Source organism: Panthera uncia, chromosome B1 (assembly GCF_023721935.1).
Source record: "Panthera uncia isolate 11264 chromosome B1, Puncia_PCG_1.0, whole genome shotgun sequence".
Classification (NCBI taxonomy): domain Eukaryota; kingdom Metazoa; phylum Chordata; class Mammalia; order Carnivora; family Felidae; genus Panthera; species Panthera uncia.
Window position 1 is genome coordinate 10,745,264 of NC_064811.1, and position 12,422 is coordinate 10,757,685.

Sequence of the window (12,422 nt, forward strand, 5' to 3'; positions counted from 1 at the left end):
CTATGTGAAAGGAGTGTTCCGCTGCTTATCCAACTTGAGGCTTGATTTGAAAGTTCTAACCCACGCTGAAGGAACCCGTTTCATTCCAACCTCCTTAAGGTAGTTTTCTTAGTATCATTTTGAAGTTGTCTTGCTGTGGACTTTTCTCCTCCTCATGGAAATTCTTGGGCCTTTCCAAGTATGCTCTAGTCCCAAGTATGCGCCAGAACATGTCTTACCCTGAGGGCATTTATAGGAATCTTCAGCTTCTAACGTTAGTGTGTTAATCTTGCCAAGTTCTTTTCTTTTTTAATTTTTTAATGTTTTATTTATTTTTGAGAGAGAGACCGATCATGAGTGGGGATGGGCAGAGAGAGAGGGAGACACAAAATCCAAAGCAGGCTCCAGGCTCTGAGCTGTCAGCACAGAGCCTGACATGGGCCTTGAACCCACAAACTGTGAGATCATGACCTGAGTCAATGTTGGACACTTAAGTGACTGAGCCACCCAGGCCCCCCAAACTTGCCAAGTTCTTTAAGAAGACAGTATCATGGGAGATCTTAGGGGCTGTCCCAGGTTTAAAATTACTCCACCAGCTACTTGCTTATGTGACTGACTTTGGGCAAGTAACTTAGACTTGTTATGAGAATCATATGACATAATTTATGTAAAGCTCTTAGCACAATATTGAATAGCACATACTCTATAGAAGATAGCTAATTAATGAGTATCTGTTTTGTGTGTATTCCATAGGATGATAATCATGTTCTCCTTTGGAAAGTGTAATGGTTCTAGTTCTATTTGACAGTTAACTTTTTTCTTTTCTAATAGCATGTATTTTCTAAACAGTACTGAAGTTTGGGGTGAAATCACTTACCTTCACATAATTGCCTTATTTTTAATGGTTATTACAGGCTATGCATTCCTTCTCTTTCAAGAAGAGAGCTCAGTTCAGGCACTAATTGATGCTTGTATTGAAGAGGATGGAAAACTCTATCTCTGTGTTTCCAGCCCCACCATCAAGGACAAACCAGTAAGTAAATACCACTTGAACTTTAGGCTACAAATGCAAGTTTACCAAAAACTGTTCTGAGACCATTGTTAGTGATAGAAAAAATTAAAAAAGAAAAAAAGAAATTAAAAAGAAAGTGAAACTGCCATATTAAGAGTTCAGTTTTTAAAAATTTGGATAATTTTCAGTATCTAGGTTAAAAAAATAATTTGTTTTAAAATCCAACTATCCAAACTTTTGAAAACTGAAAGGACCACTGTTAATTGGCACAAAGCAGCATAAGCTATCAAGGGAATAAGACCCATTGCAGTAATGTAATTTTCTTCATAGGTTCAGATCCGCCCTTGGAATTTAAGTGACAGTGATTTTGTGATGGATGGTTCTCAGCCTTTGGATCCTCGAAAAACAATTTTTGTTGGAGGTGTTCCTAGGCCATTAAGGGCTGGTAAGTAGAATGTTAACAAATGTGGCTTCTTTAAAAAAAAAAAATTAAATATTAATTCAGTAAACATCTGGGAGCTGTTGTGTGCCTGTCCCTATTGGGTGGGCAGGGGCAGATTCCTCATGTTCCAGTAGTTGTTCACTACAGAATCCTGAGAAGCATTCTTGAAACCATCGAGTCACTGGAGAAGTGGACATTCATCTATCAATATTATAATAGTTAACTCCAAGCAGACTCTATAAGCAGAATCCAAATACTTCTGACTTCTTAAGTGTAATTCTCTAAGATAGAAGGATTTGAGCTGTGTCTGTTTTATGTGGGTTGATTCAGGTATCTGAAGAAGAAATACGGGATTTTTTTTAAATAGTGCTTTGATAAGTAATAAATTTCTGCTCATCAACAACCAGGAACCATTTACCAGACGATGCCATATAGGAACATAATTTATAGACCAAATACCCACTGTGCAAGCATGTTCTGTGATTCCATGTGCCTGTGAGTGTGTTAGTGCCTTCCACCACTGGAAAACATCCTCTTCCAGTATAGGAGATGCATGTTAAAAGAACCATTCACACATGTAAATACTTATAGAACATAACTGCTACAAAGAAAGACCACAGAGAATAAAAGAGCATATAGCCCAGGAATGTGGTGCCATCTGATCTTTAAGACACACTTGAATTTTAGCTGACCTACAAGAACAGAAGAAGAGTTGGGGTGGCAGAAGGGTTTTGAGAACTGTGTTTCACACAAAGGGAACAGCATATTCAAAGATTGTTAGTGGAAGGAAGCAGAATGTGTTGGAGGAACTGAAAGAAGGCCAGAGTGGGTGACTAGGGGTATAAGGAGGGAGGGGAAAGGCACAAAAAGGCATTGAAAATGTGAATAGGAGTCAGGTCATATAAGTCTAATAAGCTGATTAGGCATTTACCCTCAGAGCCAAGGCAAAACAGTGAAGAGTTTTAGATAAGTGTAGCTAGCGACACATTTAGGGGGCAGCTGAGTTGGGAGTAGATACAGATAGACCATGTTAGGAGCCTATCTTTGCGGGACAGGAGACCGATAATGGGAGCTTGGATTGGAGGTGGCAGTGGTGAGAGAGCAGAATGAATGCATGTTCCTGTTCATTTGTGAGGTAAACACAAAGACTGACTTTCAGCTTTCAGTCTTCAGCTACTACATAGATAGTGAGATAAAGGACCCTGAGAAGGAAGATTGTGGTCTTGGTTTTGAAGGCAAGTTTCTGGTACCCTGTAGAGCTAAGTAGAAATTTCAGTTCAGCCATTTGTATCTGGTATCTTCTTTAAAAGAATCCCTCTTGCTACTGTTTTGAAAATAAATTTTGAGGGGCCCTGCTGCTGTTTTGACTGTAAATCAAAAGCAAAGAGATAAGGCTATTGCCACAATCCAGAGGAAAAATAATAATAGCTTGGAACAGGATGTTAGGAATGGAGGTGAGGAGATTGGATTTTACATATGTCTTGAAAATCAGGTTCATAGGATTGCATGTACAGTGGGGGGGAAAGAAAATATGATGAAACCAAGGCTCTTGGCAGCTTCATCTTTCATATTAGTTACCAACTAAGTCAGCAAAACCTCATTAGAGCAGATTTAGTGGGATGATGGAATATTAGGAGTGCCATTTTGAACATACTATGTGATAAGGTCTGTTAAATGTCAATATGCAATGTCCATCATTGCATAGATGAGTTTAGAGTCCAGAGAAGAGGCCTGGGCTGGAGACAGGAATTTAGGAGCTGGAAACAGGTAGATGTATTTAAAGCCATGACATGGGATGAAGCCACCAAAGCCACAAGTGTAGAGAGAAACCCACACACTGGAACTTAGGGCACTCTGACATTGAAAAGTCAAGGAGTGGAAGAAGAACCAGCAAGAAAGACTAAGAAGGAATTACAGTGAGGTCATAGGAAAATTAGTGGAATAATGTGTCTTGGAAGCCAGATGGAGAAAGTATTTCAAGAAAGAGGAAGAGATTAACTAGGTTCAGTGCTGCTGATTGACCATTGTATTTGGCAATGGCATGAGAAATTAAAATGGAGTCATAGGGTGAAAGTCAAGCTATAAAGGGTTGAATGAGGAATGGGAAGACAGGGATTGGGTAGTATAAGAAAAAAAATTTAGTAATTTGGCTATAAAGGGGAACATAGAAATTAAGCAGTCACTGAGAGGGAGAAAAACAGAGTTAAGAGATTTTTTTTTTTTTTTTTTTTTTTTTAAGATGGGGAATAAGCCAGTATAGATGAAAAACCGGTGATACACTAAGGAGAGAAGAGAATTGCCAGGTGACTCTGTAGTGATAGCAGGTTGGGTCCAATATGCAGGTGAAAGGATTGGATTTAGAAAACAGCTGAAACTATCCTGTTGACTTTTCCTTTTTAAGAAAGACTTAAATATTTTTGATTTACCGTGTCGTCTCACCTTTGATGGGAACTTCTTTTTCTTTTCAAGTGGAACTTGCTATGATCATGGACCGGCTGTATGGTGGAGTTTGTTATGCAGGAATCGATACAGATCCTGAGCTAAAATACCCAAAAGGTGCTGGTCGAGTTGCTTTCTCCAATCAGCAGAGCTATATTGCTGCCATCAGTGCTCGGTTCGTTCAACTTCAGCATGGGGATATTGATAAACGCGTAAGTTACCTATTGGGAAATCATTTGACAACATCCTCTAATGTGCTGAGTCAGTAATATAATTCAAACACTTTATTTTTTTATACTTTTTTTTTTTTTTTTTTTTTTTAACTCTTGGAGTTAAAAGAGTATTATATCAAAATATCCCTACAGTGCCTGGGTGGCTCAGTCAGTTAAGCATCTGACTTCGGCTCAGGTCATGATCTCACAGTTCAGGGGTTTGAGCCTGCATCAGGCTCTGTGCTTACAGCCTGGAGCCTGCTTCGGATTCTGTCTCCCTCTCTCTCTCTGCCCCTTCCCTGGTCATGCTTTGTCTCTCTCTTTTTCTCTCTGTCTCTGTCTCTCTCTCTCTCAAAAATAAACATTAAAAAAAAATTTTTTTAATATATCCCTGAAATGTAAAATTATTGAACATACTTTGAACTTTAGATACAATATTCAAAATATAAATGTCATTGTAAAAGCATGTCAAGTTTTGCTGTTGTTTTTGTTTTTGTTTTTTGTTTTTTATCCACCAGTGAAGTCTTAATATCCTTCTTACCATGGAGGCAGAGCTTGTTTTAAGAGCTTGTACCCTGAAGCCAGACTGCCCGGGTTCCGGTTTCTACCATGTGCTCTGTAATCCTCAAGAAATTAACCCTCAGTGTGCCTTCTTTCCCTCACTTATCAGATAGAAAGCACTATTGGTATCATCGTGTCTCTTTCACAGTTATTTTGAGGATTAAGTGAGTTCACAGATGCAGGAGCACTTAGAGTTTGGCACTGAGTGTTATTTAAGTGTTTTTATTTTTTATTTATCATAAAATTTAAAATAAAAATACACTCTGTGTATTTCCCTTAATATACACAATAATAAACCTACAAATAAACTAAACCTACAAAATAATTATCCTAGGGGCGCCCAGGTGTCTCAGTCCTAATAAGCGTCTGACTCCTGATTTCACCTCAGGTCTTGATTTCACGGTTCATTGGTTCTAGCCGCATGTCGAGTTCTTTGCTGACAGTGCAGGGCCTGCTTGGGATTCTCTCTCTCTCTCTCTCTCTCTCTCTCTCTCTCTCTCTCTCTCAAAATAAATAAATAAACTTTAAAAAGCTTCTCCTAAACTTTAAAACATTCACTCTTTAATAGCATTGTTTAGGTCATCATAATAAGAACTTTTTAGGAGGTCCTATGAATGTTAACTAACAGCCAGCTCATTGAATAATTGCTAAGTGATAGCACTGATTACCATCCAAAATAGGGGAAAGGAGTGACTGAAACTCAATTGTTCACTTACAAATCTGTTTCATACTAAAATCTATTCGTAGTTCCTAGATATAGCTAAGCAGTATTCCTAAACAATCATGGTTGCTTTGTAGTACAGATGAGGTATACTAAGAATAGGAGATAAATTAACTTTTATGTCCAAAGTGGTAGATATAACTTGAGTGCATATTTATTATCCCAGTGTAACAGTTTCTTGAAGTTTCTTCTCCAAAGCTGTCTGTATATAAAAAGACTATTTTGGAGGCAGGGGAGCTGGTTAAGGAATATGGATTGACTAGACCATGGACTCTAAAGGTAGTCATCAATTTAATTACCAATTACCAATTTCTAAATTACCATTTAGAAAAAAAAAAAGTACAGCATAGTTTCAGTTCATACATGCAGAGGTTTTTGGCTTGGTTTGTTTTTTTGCACTGTTACTTAAAATGTTGCAAAAAAATAAATAAGTGGAGGGTCTCTGTTTTAATTACAACATGCACAAAAATTTGTTGAACTGGAGTCCCTCTAACCCAGTGGTTTTCACCCTCAGCTGCACGTTAAAGTCCCCTGGGAATTTAGAAAAATCTTGACATCTGGGTCCTCCCTCCACCCCAATTCTGTTGTAATTGGTGGGGGCAGCAGGAATTTATAAAGCTCCCAAGTGATTCCAGTGTGCATTGGTGCTTGAGACCGCCTATCTAGTCTAACCTTGACTTTTGCGGAGAATCGAGCCTATTGACTGAGGAAGTTACTTACATTGTATGTAATTGTAGTTATTTAACATGCAGAAGCACAGGGAAAATTGGTGGAGGGTCAAACCTCATCTTTCTTTGTTTCCAAAATGATAGTGAAGGATCAAGTATTTGGGGAAGAGTATTGATTCTTAAAGAGCAACTGAAAACACATACATGCCATCTTAAAAAGGATGAAATGTTTATTTTTTAAGGTATGTGTTACTAAGGTATATTTTGAAATCTTTTTGAAATAATTTGAGGGGTGCGTGGCTGACTCAGTAAGTAGAGCATGCGACTCTTAACCTCAGGTTGTGAGAACTCAACATTGGGTGTAGAGAGTACTTAAAAAATTAAATCTTTAAAAAAAAAAAAGAATTTGAGCCTTAAGAATTCTATAAGTCACCTGTATTATTTATAAAAAAAATATAAACCATTAACCTTTATGCCTTTCATGTCTCTACTATGAATATAGTTATGAAACCATAAAAACAGATTAATTTTACATTTATAACTGATAATCCAAAGATTTGGAGAAGATTAAAATTGTTTATTCAGAAAATAAAGTAGTTTATTCAGGCTACTTTTTTGGCTCAGGAGCACATCGGGGTTTAATGCCTATCTCCTCAATTGCTAGGAAACACAGTCACCACAAAGGTGTAATTCATTATAATTTTTGTATGTTACTCCATGAGTAATATCATTCACTGTGCCTTCTGGTACTTACTGAAGGGAGTTGTGTTATGCCTCAAGATGGATAACTAAATATTATTTCATCAGTTATGACAGACTATTACAGATAGGTTCTTCTGAAGTAAAATAAGGAAAAGCATCATAATAGAAAATAAAAATAGGTACAGAACTGATGAAACTCAGACTCCTTCTCACATACGCAAGAGATTAATTTTTAGAGATTATTGGTCAAAAATAAGGTTTGATTATACTCCAAAATCATAAATTTGAAATCAAATTTTCTATTTTTGAAGTCTGTGATTTTGAAAGTGAGTAGATTGGCTTCATGAAATAATATCTAGAATTTTAAAATATAAATAACTGAAATCATTGCATTTTCATATTTTATTCAGCAGTTTTACATTAAGTAACTCCTGAGCACCAGGCATTTTATGAGGTATTATGGAAATGAAGTAAACCACACAGATACTCTGTCTTTAATTAGCTTAAAATCTTATGGTAAAAGCAAGAGATAAAATCAGAGAAAGAAACTTAGCACACATAAGTGTACCACATTTACTCAAATATAGTTTCTACTTTGTGCTAGAGATTCTGCTAGGTCCTGGGAACTAAGAAGTGAGCAGATGCTTTCCCGGTGCCCATTTTGTTTATCATCTAGTAAAATGAAATCCAGTAAGTCTCTTGCTACTTTGAGATATTCTTTGAAAATTTAATTATAGTTATAATATTATATCATATAAGAATAGTGTTATAACTATATACACATAAAAATATTATAGTGATGATAATGAATCAAAAATGGCAGCCTGGCAATCAAGATAGAATTCATAAAGGAAAAAAGTTGAAACATAAAGATTGAGCATAAAAATTTTTAAATTAGTGTCAAAGATCTTTTTAAAAACCAAAGGCCAATGGAAAAAAGGTTTAAAATCTTTAACTGGCAATGAGTAATTATTTAAAAAAAAAAAAAAAAAAACCCTCCAGCAGGAAGATATGCAAAAGATATAGACAGTGCAGAAAAGCAAAATGTTCAATGTACATAAAATACGTTTATCCAGCCCTAGTCCATGAAATGCAAATATAAACAACTTAATTCCATTACCTTTCTATCAAATGTTTGTTTTACAGTTCTTGTCATCAACTTTTAGATTTTTTTCCTGTTTGTTGCTGCTGTTGTTACAAATAATGCTTCAGAAAATACCCTTATAGGGGTATCTGGGTGGCTCAGTCGGTTATGCGTCCGACTCTTGGTTCAGCTCAGGTCATGATCTCAGTTCGTGGGACTGAGCCCCACATTGGACTCTGCACTGACAACACAGAGCCCACTTGGGATTCTCTCTCTGTTTCTCTGCCCCTCCCCCATTCACACGTGTGTGTGTGTGCACACACACTCCCTATCTCAAACATTTTTTTCAAAAGAAGATACTAGGGGCGCCTCAGTGGCTCAGTCGGTTAAGTGTCTGACTTTGGCTCAGGTCATGAGCCAGTTCATGAGTTCAAGCCTCACGTCCGGCTCTGTAATGACAGCTCAGAGCCTGGAACCTGCTTCTGATTCTGTGTCTCCCTCTCTCTCTGCCCCTCCCCTGCTTGCACTCTGTCTCTCACTCAAAAATTAATAAACATTAAAAAAAATTGTTTTAAATAAAAGAAAATATCCTTACATATTCATTTTCTGCATACATGCAAGTATTCATACGTTCAGAATAGAAATTGTTGGGTTGTTATTTTATACCTTGGGCAAGCACTACTTTACCTCTAACCAAGCCACTTAAACACTCAGTTTTCCCCTCCCGTCCCCAGGAAAGGCCGAGGTCTGAGGCTGCCGGGCACCGTCCAGACGAAAATGGTAGCCCTCCACTGGGAAGGTTATCGTAGCAGGCAGCACTGGCTTACAGAGTCTGCTGGGTGCCAGGCTCTGTCCTGAATGCTTTTTTACCTGCATAATCTAATCCTCACAACTCTGTGAAGCAGGTTCTAGTATTCTCACTTGACAGACCTGGACGCTGAGCTTTAAGAGACTTAGCGCCCCGAGCTGAGTAGAGTCTGAGGTCTTCTCCTGAGTCAGGCCTTCTCAGTGGGCCTTTGATTTTATATCTTAGAAACTCACTGACGTCTAGACACGCCCGTAACGAGATTATCCACAGTTCTGGTCTGTGTGTGTGCCAAGGAGGCACCAGCAGGGTACAGACGGAAGTGCTGCGCTGCCCGGCGGCCGTGGGGTTGGGCCGGCTCTCGGGTGGTATCGGAATGAAGGGGAAGGTGCGAAAACCGCTCGTCCCATGCCCTTCTCTTTCTCACTCAGTCACCGCCCCCCCAAAATATTAACACGCTTTTAAAGATGGCACTTCACCAAAGGTGAGGGTAGAATGTTAGATTTACAGGATTAGCTGTCTTTGAAAAACATAGTAAACACCCCTCAGTTTATAGTCCTCTGAAGAAAACATCAAAATAAAGTTACCCAAACTAAAACCAAGTGCTCGTTTAATCACGTGGTCATTTATGAACACGAAACGTCTTGTAAAAAGACGATTATGCAAGAACAGAGTGACCTCACTGGTGTTGGTTTTGTTTCGCTTTGTATTTACCTGCTACATGGGAAAGCTCTTTCCCTGGGAAGCTGCCTACTTCCTCGAGGTTAAATGCGGGTCCCGCCCTTGAGAACACTGAACGTTTTAAATTCACTAAAGCGGTTTCTGAAGCAGCCTTCGTGAGACCTCTTTTGCCCTCTCGTTCCAGGTGGAGGTGAAGCCATATGTGCTAGATGACCAGATGTGTGATGAATGCCAGGGCGCGCGCTGCGGTGGAAAATTTGCTCCCTTTTTCTGTGCCAATGTCACTTGCCTGCAGTATTACTGTGAGTTTTGTTGGGCAAATATCCACTCTCGCGCAGGACGTGAGTTCCATAAGCCATTGGTAAAGGAAGGTGCTGATCGCCCACGTCAGATCCACTTCCGCTGGAACTGAGACTAGCACACCGGCCTCCGTGTGACACGGAAAGAAAGGGTGCATGTGGCTTACTGTGTCTGAAGACGTGACACGCGGAAGAAATAAGTGCATTCTTCTGCTTTCCCCCCAGCTACCAGTACATGCATCTTGATCAGCAGCCAAAACACTACAAGCCTCTTGTTTTTCACCAAAACCCTACATCTCAGGCTTACTAATTTTTGTGATATTTTCATGTTAAAATAAAATGTTTTTTTGTATTTTCTCCAAGTTATTTTTATATGTAAAGTTAAAATTAGATACGAGAATGTTTTGCGTAGGGGCAAACAGTCTGCTGCTATATAGTGGGTGAAGCGTGCACTTATTTCTAAACGTGGGTTTTTAACTTCAAGATCTGCCCCAGTAATTTACCAAAGGTAGCAAAATAATAGTGGAGATGGAATATGTCTGCTACAAATGCTTATTTTTATTGTTGCTATTTTCAGTGTATACATAAACTAAAAATTAGGGTTGGTTTTTTTGCTCTCCATTTTGACTTGCAAGAAATAATACCTCAAGATAATCTGATTTATTAGCTATTTTTAAACATTTTTAATCACAAGCTGTATTAGCTTTGCTGCTATATAGGTGTTATGTGTAAATGCCACCTATTAATACGGGATTGAAAACGTTAGAGACACTGCATTGCAGATAAAATGCAGGCAGCACAATATGGCCTAAACTGCCATAGTTTTAGAATGTGAAAAAAAAAAAATGCATGTTTACTTACCTGTATACACCTTATGCATGCACTAGAGTTATTAACTAACAAGAGGTGAGGTATTGCAAATGTTCAAAAAAGCTCTCTTGAATCTAGGTAGCATGAACAAATTATAAAATTTGTTTAAAAAAAGCAAACTTGCATGCATTATTGTGACTTCAAGTTAAAAAAATTGTCCTACATGTGTACAATATGCAAATTAGTTTTAGATTAGAGAGTGCAGCCATTTTGTGATCTGGTCGGTAGTGGAATTCGATTTTATGCAGACTGGATGTAATATTTGTAATCCCTGTGCAATTTTGTGATGTGCGGTTCTAATTCATGTGCAGTGATAATAGTATAGGTAAAAGATTGAGAGAAGAAAAATACTAGAATTTTAAAGAAGGTTGATTTTAGCCCCTTTGATAGTTCATGGTTAAGACATCCTTTATAAACCAAAGATGGCCAGCACACTGCTAACCAGTCACCAAATGTAAGACCCACAGGAAGCCCATATTAAACAAATGAACTTTATAGAAGAGTGCAAAACTTTAGTAAACCTAAGTAAAGTCAAAATGGAGATGGGGAAATATACAGATGGCTAGTTGCATAAAATTTAATTTTACCTTAAAGACAATGGTGAAATCTGGCTTAAACTTGCTTACACGTTTGACCTATGTATATTGGGGTCTTCTGTCTAAACTGGGGTCACTGTTGCATGGAACATTGTTGTTCTTAATGGTTAAGAATTGCTTTTTTTTAGATTTTGATGAAGGAATTTTGGTAATGACTTTGCTTGCAGTTTTGTTTTGGTTTTTTTTTGAGAAAGTGGGCATGGAAACATGCCATAGCTAATGAGTTTCTCTTGGTACCGAACACTTAGAATATCGCTAGTGATGTTTTTTCTCTTTAGAGCATTTTTAATGCAACTAGCCCCTATATTTTAATGTAGAAGTTACTCTGCAATCTAAGCAAAGCACCCAACAGTGGTGGATGTTTTAAAAGAAAATGTGGAACTAAGGTTCTTGACTCTAAAGAGAGAAAATTACAAGGGTGTTGCCTTATTGCAACCCCTTGGGACAATCCTTCACGTGAGCAAAGTGTCGATCTTAATATCGGTTGTCTCTGGTGTGCTTTTTTGTACTGTAAAAATATGTGGTTCACGTCTAACTCTGCTGTTTTATTGTGGTTGTGGTTCCAGTTTTTAATGTTTCAAGTTGATGCTGTTTTCAGAAGAGCTTTTTACTAATTTATTTGTCGATGTTCCCTATTTGTTACTTAACCATGATCCTCCAGATTTTTGGAGTATTCTTTTCTAACCTTAACCCTGCCAACCTTGATCCATTTGACATTTGTTATGCACTATTTTTATATCTCTGTGAGAGATTTTTCCAACAGTCAGCTATTTTATGGCACACTTTTTTTGACTGATGACATCTCCTTTGCTATACCTCAATTTTTGGAATTTAGAAAAGAAATCAGTAGTTTTGCAATGTTAATTATTTAGATATTTAATTTCGCAGATTTTTTAACTTTATTTTCATAATTTCTGCTTAATGTTTAAAATTGAAGAGCCTTTTCATGTATTAAATAATGAACACTAAAATAAATTATATGATGAAAATGATTGGAGATGTTGAAAATCACTTTCCCTTCTTAAACAGAAATAAATATTGGGAATGAAGGGAAATGAAACGGAACCCCCTTTTCGCCACGGGTAAAAATGGCAGAAATGTATGGTTGGTTTTACCTTCATTTCTGTTATAGTTAAAGCTTGTCGGTCTAATCTTTTGTTCCTTTCCCACCTCACCCCTACCTCTTTCTTTCTTCTTCTTTTTTTTTTTTTTTTTTTGCCTTTTATGTACTACATTCTTATTTTCTAACTGTTAAACACTGTATTGGAGGTTTTTTGTTTTTAATTTACAGATCATATTTATTTTACTATTTTTGTAGAAAATTATTAATTTTGATTGTATTTTTGTATTT

The 12,422-nt window shown here is 37.5% G+C and overlaps 1 protein-coding gene across 7 annotated transcripts in view; it reads left to right on the plus strand.

Moving 5' to 3' along the window:
• CPEB2 (cytoplasmic polyadenylation element binding protein 2) overlaps positions 1-9,962 on the plus strand; it is a 69,627-nt gene extending 59,665 nt beyond the window's left edge. For all 7 annotated transcript variants that reach the window (XM_049630327.1, XM_049630328.1, XM_049630322.1 and 4 more), the window contains 4 exons: positions 894-1,012; positions 1,322-1,436; positions 3,903-4,084; positions 9,491-9,962. In XM_049630327.1, the coding sequence (XP_049486284.1) occupies positions 894-1,012; positions 1,322-1,436; positions 3,903-4,084; positions 9,491-9,718 (644 nt within the window). In that variant the 3' untranslated portion in view covers positions 9,719-9,962. The remainder of the gene's footprint in view (positions 1-893; positions 1,013-1,321; positions 1,437-3,902; positions 4,085-9,490) is intronic.
• Positions 9,963-12,422: the final 2,460 nt, after the last annotated feature.